Source organism: Rhamphochromis longiceps, linkage group LG8 (genome assembly GCF_057381845.1).
Source record: "Rhamphochromis longiceps isolate RC_006_pf linkage group LG8, R_longiceps_female_GT1.1, whole genome shotgun sequence".
NCBI classification, from domain to species: domain Eukaryota; kingdom Metazoa; phylum Chordata; class Actinopteri; order Cichliformes; family Cichlidae; genus Rhamphochromis; species Rhamphochromis longiceps.
Genome location: NC_140564.1, coordinates 30414241 through 30427638, shown reverse-complemented (window position 1 = coordinate 30427638; position 13398 = coordinate 30414241). Strand labels below are relative to the sequence as shown.

Here is a 13398-nt window from a genome sequence, read left to right as displayed (position 1 = left end):
GAACAGTGTCATGTTCCTGGCTTAAGTTGCAGGCCACACACCTGGTGGGCATAATATATGGTATTATAGTGCCAGTTTAAGCAGCCACCCAGGTGTCGAAGGGTTGGGTAGGTATCCAGGTGTGTGTGCTTGTGTGTGTGCCCTCCCTTAAGTGTTTTATCAGGTGCATTGGCTCAAATCTATACTGCTCAGTAAGGCACAAAGATAAGGTGAAGTTCTCATCTGTTAAGCGTTCTGCTCCCGCAGAGCAGCAGATATTGGAGGGTGATGATAAATGACAGACACATGTCTGATGGCAGCGATGTTTCTCTTCACTCCTTTAGGCACTTATTCTTCCCTCCCTCCGTCTCTCTGTCTGACCTTTCTGCTCTGAGGGAGTACATTGTCTTCTGACACATTTTGCAATCTACATGTGCAGTACTTCATTTAATGGATTTCACGAGACAGGGTACGGAGTTCATTCGAAGCAATTTGCTGTCTCTGTACCTGTGCTGTTTGTCTGTTGCTCTGATGTAGGCCAGCAACACAGTGGAGGTAAACATGGAGACGGCGGAAAAACTGCAGGTCAGCAGGATAGACTTCATGGCCTCGCTGAATAACGACATCAAACCCGTAAGTTACTGTGCACATGTCTCTCTTAAGTTCTTAAACATGAAATGCAAAGTACAGTGAAATAAAAGTAACATTAATAATCAAAATAACCTGAAGTTTAACTCAACCATTCCCACCTTCTCTGGCCTTTTCGTTATTCCGTAACATGATCTGTGAAACATCCTGAAATATTTGAGAGAAATGTTGTTTCTAAAATATAAAGGAAAACCTGAGTTTTGGATGTTTGTCGGTTTGTCTTATCGTACGCCATTCACCATCACGTTTTAATCTAACAGCCACCACAGACAAGAAGACTAATAAACGTCAAACTTGGGCGCATTCTGACATCAAAATCCATGCATGATAGGTCCGAGTTTTAATCACAGACTTTGAGATTTTGCAGTCCAGTCATGCTGCTGGTGGATCTTTGCAAAGAGAAAAACTTTGAATGATGGTAAACAGAAGCTGCATGTGACCTGCTTGAGAGAACTGAGTGCTCCTGTTGGTTGTTAATAATATTTATGTGATCGAACACTATTTGCATGAGTCAAGATTTTTAAAAAAAGAAAGAAGCTAGGCTAGGATTTAGCTTGTTTGTTTTTATCAGGCTCACTTGAGACACTTAGAATTTAAAACCACCTTACGCTAAACGATCAGTTGTGCCACAACCTTTGCAAAAGTGTTTTGACTTGCAACACTTAAATCTCTTGAAATTTAGTGGCAGGCTGGAATCTTTGAAAGATGCCTTTTCTCCTCATTAGACTGTAACTAAAACCTGTGATGACAGTATTATGAAGTCGAGCTGATGTCACTAGTCTAAGTTTTGCATATAAATATAAACATTTTTTTCCACTCTGGGCATGAGTTTTGTTTTTGACAGGCTTCAGGGGCCTCTCAACACTATTTTACACCTGAATTGAACCTGTTCACCTGCTAAATGTTATAAGAAGCAGTCCAGGTATAAGCAAGAATTATATCCACAATACTTGTAAATTATATTTATTTGTGATTAAACTTCACTGGATTCAGATGAAGCACTTGTGCAGGTTATACAAGACTACAACACAGAGGAAATATCTTTTTTATAACTAATATTTCCATTCTCGGTTGAGCTCGTGGAGGCAAACAAAATTAGAGTCTCACTTTCTGTTTTCCTCTCCTTGTACCACTTCTTCAGGCATTTGGAACCAACCAGGAGGACTATGCCAGCTACATCATGAACGGCATAATCCGGTGGGGTGACCCAGTGTCAGCAGCCCTGGAGGACGGGGAGCTGCTGGTGCAGCAGACAAAGAACAGTGACCGCACGCCACTAGTCTCTGTGCTGCTGGAAGGTAACTCTCACACGTGTCATGCAACCCAAACACATAGAGCAAATAAAATAAGGTGAGGACAGCGGCCTGCTTTACTAACAATTAAAATGGTTGATCAGTGATTTCTTTTCACCGCCAGGCCCACCTAACAGCGGCAAAACGGCACTGGCGGCTAAGATTTCTGAGGATTCCCAGTTTCCATTCATCAAGATCTGTTCTCCGGACAAGATGATCGGACACTCTGAGATCGCCAAATGCCAGGCCATCAAAAAGGTAACAGATTTCATAATGCAGATACAGTGCATATAAATACCGGATGTTTGGGTTAAGATGCTAGTGTAGTAATGTCATTTTTAAAATACTAGTAGTTATTTTTAGTGTTTTCTGGTGTGTTTTTTCTCTGATGGCGATCAGGTTGTACCTTTTTGTTTCCCTTTGGCAGATATTTGAAGATGCTTACAAATCCCAGCTGAGCTGTGTGGTTGTGGACGACATCGAGCGCTTGTTGGGTAAGACGAGAGAGCCCAAAATATTTTGCGGTCTTCTACTCAGTTGCCTTCTGAAGTTACTTTTTATTTGAATCAGACTTGATGAGACCGAGGAAATGAAATAATAAAATTATGTTTGTCGTCAGATTACGTTCCTATTGGCCCTCGTTTCTCCAACATGGTGCTACAGGCTCTGCTGGTGCTGCTGAAGAAACCACCTCCAAAGGTAACCAGGGTTTATTTCTTGCTCACTGTCAGTGTTGCTAGTCCTGAGGTGGCAGAAAGAGGGCAGCAGATCTTATGGATGCCAACATAAAGTCTTGCGAGGAATTGTTAGAGGTCTTTGCCTGCAACTGGCATGTGTGAACGCCTGTGTGTGAGTGTATGGTTATTAGCAAGTGTTTTGGTCCAGGCCTGTTGTGCTCGGAGTGAATGGTGGTGGTGGAGACCCATTTCTCATAGTTTCTTTAGTTGTAGTTTGTGTGTGTCTGTTGTTGATGGGTTTGTGAATGAGGGTATAGCTCACTATATGGCTGCATGTGCATGAGAAGTGGCGCGGGGCCTGGTGTTGAATGCCTGGCTGCAGTGCTCCTCTGGGGTTGTAAAGCGCTGGGCCCAGCGGGGTGCCTGGGGCCGGGGGAGGCCAGGGGGACACGGAGGAGAATGGGCTCTGTGAGAGAGCCAGGACCTGGCAGCACTGCCGCCTGTGTGGCACCTCATCTGCATGCAGCATCACAACCCCCCACGCCATGGGGGGGCAGGCGGCAGCCATAATCCCCCTGTCTGCTCGCCACTCCTCTGCCTCTCCTCCTTGGTCTTCTTCTGGTCGTTCTCCAACTCGTCGGCTTAGTGCAGCGACATTTCTTTTGCTTCCCCTCTTTCTTCCCCGCTCATGTTTGTCTTCTCTACTGTTGCCCTCTGCTCCATTATGCTGCATTATGCTGTCTTTTTTTCTTCTTTCTATTGTTTTCTATTTTTTAAACTCCTGTTGTGACTTAGAGCCCCTGCTCAATGTCGGCCTTCACCTGGGCAGCCAGAAATCTCCAGAATATGACGAAATCAGTCGCCCTGTATTCCAATAACCAATAAGAGCTTTGGCATCAAAGACTGCCTTCATCAAAATTTGGATAACATGAGAACTTAATTACAAAATGTTCACAATTCAACACTTCTGATTGGCTTGTTTGTAGTCGCGGGCAATGAGAACATAACCCGGTGTGATACAGAAAGTGCTGATGTTGCAGTGTAAGCCATTAAAGGAGCAGAGTAGAAGCTTCTGACACAACTTCCCCACCGTCCTAAAAATGCATACAAACAACATGTTTAATAGGGTGGATATGAGTGAGAAAACAAAATGCAAAACAACCTTAATTTTAATTTTTACACATATCTGTGATTAAACCAGCTTCTCATGGACTACATTTAATAACTGTTGTTTAGCTAATAATAAAATTACTGTTGTCTAAGCAGGTGCAGCTTGTTTTTACAGGCCTGTGGTCTCTCAGCATCAGATACATCACATACCAATGAAACATGTCAATAAAAGTAATACAAATGAGATAAAATGAAGATTTTCACCTTCATATCTGTCAAGCAGTGAAGTTGTTATATATGCTGCTTGTGTTGCTAGAACTTTGACTTTATCAAAGACTGTATTCTGAGGAAGTTAACACGGCTGTAGAAGCAGGGTTGGCATTGTGATTGCGTGTATAGACCAGGTGTATGTTACATGCATCAGCTGACTTGCCTTAAAGCTGTAAAACTATACAAATGATGGACAGGTTGTTGGTCAGAGAAAAAAAAAATGCTGGAACTGGGGTGGCCAAAATGTTCGTTATTATAAGGCTTCATAATATGGCTCAAAGACCATAGGTGACACATAGGTGTGCCCAGTTTTTGTATAGTCTGGCTGAGTTCTAGATAAGAATCAGAATCAGAATCAGAATGGGGTTTATTGCCAAATGTTGAGCAGGTTTACAACATTAGGAAATTGCTGCGGTGCTTCAGTGCAAACATAGTGTCATAAATAGCACTTAAATAGACATGGAAAAAAATAAAAGTAGGGATAAGAATTAAAAGTGCTACGTGGAAAGATATGTGCATGAGATATACATGAGATATATACATGAGAATAAGAATTAAGAGTGCTACGTTGAAAGATATATACATGAGTGCAGGTGGTGATCAGTGCCAAACATGGAATGATGCAGTGACACAGCGTAGGGTCATGTGTTAGTGGCGGGTACAGTCATATGGTTATTGTTCATGTGTCCAACAGCAGAGGGGAAGAAACTGTTCTTATGGCGAGAGGTTCTGGTGCGAATGGACCGGAGCCTCCTGCCTGAGGGGAGCAGGTCAAACAGACTGTGTCCAGGGTGAGAAGGGTCAGCTGAGATCCGAGCTGCACGCCGCAATGTCCTGGAGGTGTACAGGTCCTGCAGAGATGGGAGTCTGCAGCCAATCACCTTCTCAGCAGAGCGCACAACACGCTGCAGTCTCTGTTTAAGTGTTGAAACCATCCAGGACACGCAATCATGATGCTTGAACCTCTGTTAGAGCCATCACACACTTTCATCTGGACTGCTCCTGTGCTTTTCCTGTACATTATCAAATGGTTATACATCATTGGTCTCTCTTTTTCCTATGACCAATAGGAGGAGACCAGCTGATGAATGTGAGGGAACGATTAAAGATCCAGACAAAATGACATCTGCTTCTCTTTCAGGGTCGTAAGCTGCTCATCATTGGCACCACAAGTCGTAAAGACGTCCTTCAGGAAATGGAGATGTTGGATGCTTTCAGCACCACCATCCACATTCCCAACATCTCAAAAGTAGAGCAGCTGATGGAGGCCTTTGAGGTAAACTACACAACTATGAAACTACAAATTTCTAATGTCTGTTTCTAAGAATTGCATCTATGATGCAAGATGCTTTTCTTCTGTGAATTTCTTCTTACCATTAGACTTGGCGACATTGTTTTTGCTTACTTTTTTATTAGAATTCCTGAATGCAAAAAATGAATGACAGAATTTAAGTGTTTCTCTCTCGCACTGATCGTTCCTGTGTCTCTTTCTGCTTTACATAGCTGCTGGGCAGTTTCAATGAGAAAGAACGGGCCATGATAGCTAAAGCTGTACAGGGCCAACGCTTGGGGATCGGCATTAAAAAGTTGCTGATGCTGATTGAAATGGCGGCACAGGTGAGAAACTATTATGGTCTTTATTTTGACTTTTTTCAACAGTTTAGTTAGTTTTATGTTGTAGTTAGTATGAATTTTGCGGTAATGCAAGTTTTTTTGTCTTCTTTTTAAAAAAAATATAATATTTGTGGGTTTATGTAAAGTGGATGGTTTGACACTGGGGGCACACTTTCACGACTCCTATAATTAATGATCACCATTGGTACACAGCAAACAATACAGCTTTTAAACATCAGCCTGTGATGACCCATTGTGTGTAGTTTCGTACTTTGGGTTTGCGTTTAAATTTGCATTCTCAGATGTGCTTTCATTCCCTTTTCCAAAAATAAGCACATCTTTGCTTTAAATCTATTCCAAAAGAGATTATTTTAAGTAGGTTGGTAAAATTGCAACACAAAAAGATGGGTTTTTGGCAGCTTTTTAAAAAAGATCATTAGATTCTGAAGCCGCTGTAGCAAAATCTCGGTCTCGGTTTCAGCCTTGCATGCACAGCAAGCAGGCCTTGATCACATGACATCAGGCACCTGCTGGGGCTATATGGATGCATAAGTGCACTCTACTCTACTCTTTATGTTGGTGCTTGTCCATGCAAAATTCTAAAAGTCAAATCAAGAATCTTAAAGTCAGAAGTTAATGGGCAGTGACATGATAATATTTAGAAGACTTAGTCAGAAGCCTCGCAGCGGCTTTTATTGAATAGGCTGCAAACGTTCCAAGGAAGCTTTGTTAAGACAAGTAAACTGTGAATTACAATTATCCAGAAGTGATGAAATAAATGCATTAATAACATTTTCCATCATGACACAGTGGAAACTGGCAATATTTCTTAAGCGATAAAAGCGAAAGCGAGATTTAACATGACCGTCCAAAGTGAAAGCTGAGTCAAAAATTATCCAAAGGTTGCTGATAGAAGATTTAGGAAATGTGGCAAGGGGACTTTCCATTACCTCAGGCACAAATCTGTCAGGGGCACATCAGAAAATAGTTAGCCTCCAACTTTTAACAGAGTCTAAGCACCTCTGAGAAATCTGTAACTTACAAACGTCTTGTGGTTTAAAAGAGAGATACAACTGAGTGTCATCTGCATAGCAATGATAATAAGTGCTCAAAATGTGCAGAAGGAGCAGATCTAACAGAAATATATCAGCGATCTCATATATCTCATAGACAAACCCAAACATCTTCTATGACTAGTTTTCAGTTCAGTACCGAACACAAATTAACTCATGTATCCTCAACCCAAGAGAAAAAACACGAAACCAAATGGTGTGTGCACAACGTTGTTATGAGTACCGCGATTGACGGGGTGATGTTGACCGAGGCTGGGCTGTGGCATTCTGCACGTTGCCATATGTATCTGAGCCTCTCCTGCAGCTTTGCATGAGAGCGCCGCCTCAGATGTGATTGTTCTTGGTGGAAATCGGATCGGACAGAGGTAACAAGATGAAGTGCTCCAACCCGTACTTGTGCCATTCTTGTGACAGCACCCTTCCCTGCAGCTGTTTCAGCAGGACAATGCCAAACCCTGCACTGCCAGAGTAGCGCAGGCTTTTCTGGATATCAAAACCCTGGAACACGATGTGCATCGACCCAGCGTGTTGCAGGCTCCACTCCTAGTTGAGCATAGCTGCAGACTATGCTCATCAAGGAATGGAAAACAGTTCCTCAAACAACACATCTGGACTGCTTGGATGTCATACCTTGTATTAAATGTCTTGTATAAGCAACTATTATGTTGTTTGTCTAAAAATCTATTTAAAATGTGACCTTATGTTTCTTTTTTGACTATTTTTGGACATTTCTTATGCTGTTGCAGCTCCATGTGTACTAGTTGTGTTAGACAACAGAAAGGTCAAGTTATTTTGGGGGTACGAAACTTGTGAAGCACAAGAAAACAGTCTTTTCAATAACTCACTCATCACCTCCCATTTTATTCAAAACACAGATTTCATACTGGCACAGGCTTTGCGTTATTATTAATTTTTTTCTCTCAGTGTGGTCTGAGCTTGAGCAGGCCGTCCCTCCTCTTCTTCGACATCTGGCTGGCATTCTCGACAGTCAACAGGATCCGTCTGTCACAGGTCACAGGAGTAAAGATTTAGGACACACAAATCATCATTTTGGCAAATCGAGTAACAGGATATTTAGTTCCTGTTACTCGATTTGCCAAAATGATGATTTGTGTGTCCTAAATCTTTACTCCTGTGACCTGTGAGGAGATCACAGAACCAAGCAGGATTTAATTAAGTCGCTGTCGTACGTCACAACAGGAAATCTACGTTCCAGTGATCATCTTGTTCTTTGCTTCTCTCATTTTTTCCCTTGTTTCTTACAAATTTCTCAGATATTTCTAAACTCCTGAAGTAAAGTTTTAAAACTTGAAATGTTTCACTCCAGCTAATCGATGTCTGCTGCTCAAAGCCACGATGAATTTTCTTCGTCCATCTCAAAACCTCATATTTCAAGTAATATTTGTTTACCAAACCGATGACGGACATCCCACCAGCAGCATCAGACAAACCCAAATCACACCATTAGCTCCTTTCTTCTCCCGACTGTGTCTCTGTTATGTTGCCTATGTGTGCAGCCTGTTTGTTGGGGCTGTGTAATTGCTGTGGTATGCTCCAATGCTATGCTCAGTGCCCCCCCCCCCCCCCCCTCTCACACACACACCCCATTCTGAGCTTGAAGAAGTATGAACCTGTGTTTGCCGGGACATGCTGCAAACAGCCGCACTCACGTACACATTTGCGGTCTTTATCTTTTTTCCTCTCATTCCAACGTTTCCGACTGCTCTCATGTCTTAACTCTGGTTGCTACAGGCGATTCCAGACATACTGTAAGTTATTGCATAGGTTCCCATTAATTTTGCTTCCTTTTCCCTCCCCTTCTCTTCAATCCAAACTGAAACATGAACTCCAGGACCCGCCGCCGTTGATAGCATGCCGCTGTGATGTTTAACACCTGAAGAAACCCGTGCATGTTCACAAAGAACCTGCTAATAAAATATATAGTTATTTTATCGTATGACTGTTAGCACTAAGCATGCATATCTGTCTTTTCAGATGGATCCTGACTACAGAGTTAGGAAGTTCGTGAGTCTGCTGCAGGAAGAAGGAGCGTAAGTATTCCTTTCCTGTTTCTAACCACATCACCAGAGCAGGATTGACATTGAACACTCACACCGCACACACGTCTGTCACTTTCACCAGCTGTCAGTTACAAATGTAGCAGAAAGGAAAAAGTTAGTCAGAAGCACAAAGTGTTTACATTTTAATCATCGTACCAAGTGTGATTTATAATACACATTTTGTCCTTTTTCTCCCTCTACAGACTGGTTTCTGATAAGTTTGTGGCAATCTAGACTCAGTGGAGCCACGCGGTGAAATAGAGGCATCCTTCAACGGTGAGGCCGCTTTAAGCTGAAACGTTAAATTTTTTAACTCATCATATCCTGTCGAGGGTTGAGGAGAGCTGATGTGAAAGTCTGTGATTCCACTCTTTGAAGAGTCACAGTCAAAGTTTCGAAATAACGTTATGCGAGTCCAGTCAAGCAGATGTAACCACAGAATAACGGAGGATGTCGTTAAAATGCGCTGACTCAAAACTGAATTACCAAACTTACCTTTGACTAAGTAGTTTTACAGCTAATCTGTGCGTGCGTGGAATCGGAAGCATCACACGAAACAATTGTCACAATAAAAACACTTCCACAGGGCACCAAACACTACTGTAAAAAACCCAACAAAGTGAATGATTCGGGTGTTTGAGGAGACACCTTTAGCAGGAACAGCTTGAAGTAACCATTTTCTATATAACTTTATCAGTCCTTCATATTATTGTGGAGGAATTTTGACTCCCTTTACAAAGTCACTTTAGTTCATTGAGGTTTGCGATCATTTTTTATGCACTGCTTTCTGAACTTTTTGAGGCCTGGACTGCAACACCTTGATTCTTTCGAACGATCCAGTCTTGGCCGAGCTTCAGCTGTTGGGTAGATGGCCTCACATGTTACTCTAGAACAGTGAGTAACAACAACCCCCGGGCTGGTCCGTGAGTCGTTTGGCACCGAGCCCCGAGAGTTGAGACTCGGGTTGATGGTTTTCAGGGGGTTTTATCGTTATTTTTTTAATCGTTTTTATCGTTATCTAAGTTTCCCTGGGTCTTTTTCCGTGTGTTATGAATAAATCTTCCTTTTTTTGGTACTGGTACTGGTTTTATTTGTTGTATTTATCAGCGAGACCTTAAAGGCCGGTCTGTGAAAATATTGTCGGACATAAACCGGTCCGTGGCACAAAAACGGTTGGGGATCGCTGACCTAGAATACTTTGGTATGCATTGGAGTTCATGACTACAAGGGCCCAGGTCTCGTGGCTGTAAAACATGCCATCACGGCGGTGTCGCCACGCGTGTAGCTGTGCTGCCATGTTCTTTATGTGGAGAGAACAGACATGTCTCCTGGCAATGCTTCCAAACGAGCCATACTTGTTCAGTCTTTTTAGAATTTTACTGTCATGAGCTTCAATATTTAATATGCTAACTGAGGCCTGTAGAGCATGAGAAGGAGCTCTTGGATCCACTCCTGGGAACACTGGCACCTATCTTGAATGCTTTCTACTTCTTTCTGAAATTGTTTAAAAATTAAACCCTTCCCAGATTGATGGGGAGCAACAATTGCTTCTTTAAGCTCATTGCTGATGTTTCCTTTGTGGCATTAACACACCTGAATGCTCCAGACCAGCAAACTGCCAAAACGTCTGCTTTTATTAAGGTCCTGAAACTTGGAATTAGTGAGGTTGTATTTACTCTGCATGCTGCTTCTGTGTTTTGACTTAATAAAAAAAATGACATGCTGTTATATGTCATGTTTTGCTCTAAATCTCCAGCATTTTAAGACCTGTTAAGGACCAGATTATCGTTATTATGTCCTGAGACATAAAACCTTAGAATTTAAAGAGGGCGTGCTTTCTTTTTACCTTGACTATGCATGCTTGTAAAACTGTGACGTGCATTGGGTGTTGTTCAGTTCTGACAATGATTTTGCTCAGAATGTTGGCATCATAAAAGCTCTCTAGGTGAATGAATACAAAGTTATTATCATTCCATGTCTTTATCCGAATCATTACAAAAACGCAGGGCAAAGTTTAAGAAAGTTATGTGTCTAAGTTGCTAATCTTGCCTTCTGAAATGAACCGCGGGAGGACGGTGCCCACGGTGATAAACAACAAGTCTTTCAACAAGTAGCGGGAGCTTTGCTTCTCATCTTGGCATCAGAGGCTTATGGTATAGCTGGTGCACAGCGTGCCTAAAAATAGGTCGACTAGACAGGCGCTCTCCTGTGGCAGCATGCCTCCTTTGCCCGCCTGCCTCATCTCACTTTTATTTCTCTCTCTTCACTCAGTTGCAGAGGATCAGAAGACTGATAAAGGATGGCAGGAGGAAGCAAACGAGATATAGATCCCATCTCTCTACATCCTTCTCATCCCTGAAGCTCTGCGTGCTTCTCTGAGCTGCAGACACCAAGCAGGCAGTCTCCTCCTCTGCAGCATTATGTGATAATATAAAATAAGAGATATGCGCAGTGCTTGTTGTATCTGGGTGTCTGCTTGTGCTGCAATCTCTTTGTGATGCCTCTAGCACTCCATTGGGATTTTATATATATGTATACAAAAAGAGTCGGGGCAAAGTACATGTGCACAAACACTAATTATGATAATGTTTGTTTATATAGACTTTATTTGTAGGAAGAGATCATTCCATGACTTCTTTTCTTATGTTGCACATTTCCTTGCCTCTGATCTTTTTATTGTATGAATAAAATAATATTACTAACAAAAAACATTGTAGTATCTGTAGTTAATGTTGTTTTTAAAGGGACGTTACAAAGGAACTTGTGCTGTGTGTTCCATTATTATAATGTAGGTTTTCAGTTGCTGTTTAGTTCAGACACTGTTCAGTGCGTCCAAATAGCTGTCTGTTTTCTACAGTAGCATGTAAAAAGTTCCTGCTCCCAAGAAAAATAAAAAAAGTTAACTATTAAATGTTCTCATGGCTGTTGAAATCATAAGAATGTCATAACTATCACTTAGTGTAATTACCTCCTGATTATGAAATATTTGAGAAGAGATGAACCCATTCACACATTTGAGGTTAACCTCCACAGCTTCTGGGTTGAGCAATGATTGTAGAGCCTGACAAGAAAACACTCAGCCATTTATGGAGGAGCTACTGCTGCATGTGTGCACGTTTCTTGATGCAGTTCTCCAGGATTGTAGTAAAAAGTAGCAAAATGTTGCTTGAGATATTAGTAGAAAATCAAAATGATGTCGCTGTATCATTTTTTTTTCTCCTTTTTTGTATTTTCTGCAAGTGAGATTAAATTTGAGCTAAAACTTGTGAATTATGGGAAGCTGAATTCATGCACATACATGTTTTTCTTTATAAAGAGATCACCTCATCCTAAGTAGTAGCCAGTGTATTATCAAGAACTCCGGGAGATCACTGGATTAGGCAGGTGCCATGGTAAATGGTAAATGGCCTGTATTTATATAGCGCTTTACTAGTCCCTAAGGACCCCAAAGCGCTTTACATATCCAGTCATCCACCCATTCACACACACATTCACACACTGGCGATAGCAAGCTACATTGTAGCCACAGCCACCCTGGGGCGCACTGACAGAGGCGAGGCTGCCGGACACTGGCGCCACCAGGCCCTCTGACCACCACCAGTAGGCAACGGGTGAAGTGTCTTGCCCAAGGACACAACGACCAAGACTGTCCAAGCCAGGGCTCGAACCGGCAACCTTCCGATTACAAGGCGAACTCCCAACTCTTGAGCCACGAATGATAGTTCATTTGCTCGTTCTAACTGGATCAACAGCAGTAGTTTTTAAGAATCCTTTGAGACTCTTTTCAGCTTTAGATTCATATACATTTCATGCAGTATGTGGGTTTGAATCAGAATAACCTACCTACTTCCACAGAATGGCTCATGCATGTGTTTCTCAGATATCTCTGGAGCTGAAAAAATGACACGTGCATGGAAGTGTCTGCAGTTCACTGAATGACCACTAGAGGCTGCCTCTTAAAGTGAGTTACTTCCCATGCACTCTTGTTAACATGCTCAAATGTAGAGCAGCTAAAGTGGGATTTATCCTTCTGGATTAAATCTGTATGTTGAGCAAAGAGTATGATGTAACTGCCAATCCTTCTGAAATCCTACACCATAACTTCCCTATATGAGTAACTACATGTCACGTCAGCACAGCCTGCAATGACTGTGATTCGCTCCTTCAGTATTATTGTTTCCTACTACACATTTCTAGTTGCTTCTTCTACCATAGTTTTTTCAAACCTACTTGAAGAGAGCAGATCGACCTGACGATAGAAATTCCACCGCAACCCAAAGCTTTGGATGTGAAATTGCAGAGCAATGCAGGGATACCACATATAAATCCTAGCAACAGCACTAGCCAGTCGAGTAGACAATATTGTATATAGATCCAACAGAGAACAAAATTAAACCAGTGGTCTGTGTACTTTGTTTGAATTTTAGTTTTTTTCTATGTTTGTTCTTTAGCATTTATTAGCTAGTATCTGGACCAAAGACTATAAAAGATGGACAAAGCTGTGCTTTAAACCTGCATTCTTTTTATGGCCACATGATGGCGATACTTGTAGTTACAAGAGGATTTGCAGTCCTATAAAAATCTTTGGAACAATTACTTTCTAACTTGACCTCCATAAAGACTTTCCTTCCGTGTTTATAACCACTCGATGGCATCATAACGGCTACATCTATGT

The 13398-nt window shown here is 41.9% G+C and overlaps 1 protein-coding gene across 1 annotated transcript in view; it reads left to right on the top strand.

Moving 5' to 3' along the window:
• LOC146664001 (vesicle-fusing ATPase-like) overlaps positions 1-11432 on the top strand; it is a 28528-nt gene extending 17096 nt beyond the window's left edge. The window contains exons 13-22 of the mRNA XM_085416977.1: positions 517-612; positions 1769-1925; positions 2044-2177; positions 2347-2413; positions 2539-2618; positions 5118-5252; positions 5480-5593; positions 8659-8714; positions 8927-8999; positions 10995-11432. Coding sequence (XP_085273103.1) covers positions 517-612; positions 1769-1925; positions 2044-2177; positions 2347-2413; positions 2539-2618; positions 5118-5252; positions 5480-5593; positions 8659-8714; positions 8927-8957 — 870 coding nt within the window. The 3' untranslated portion in view covers positions 8958-8999; positions 10995-11432. The remainder of the gene's footprint in view (positions 1-516; positions 613-1768; positions 1926-2043; positions 2178-2346; positions 2414-2538; positions 2619-5117; positions 5253-5479; positions 5594-8658; positions 8715-8926; positions 9000-10994) is intronic.
• Positions 11433-13398: the final 1966 nt, after the last annotated feature.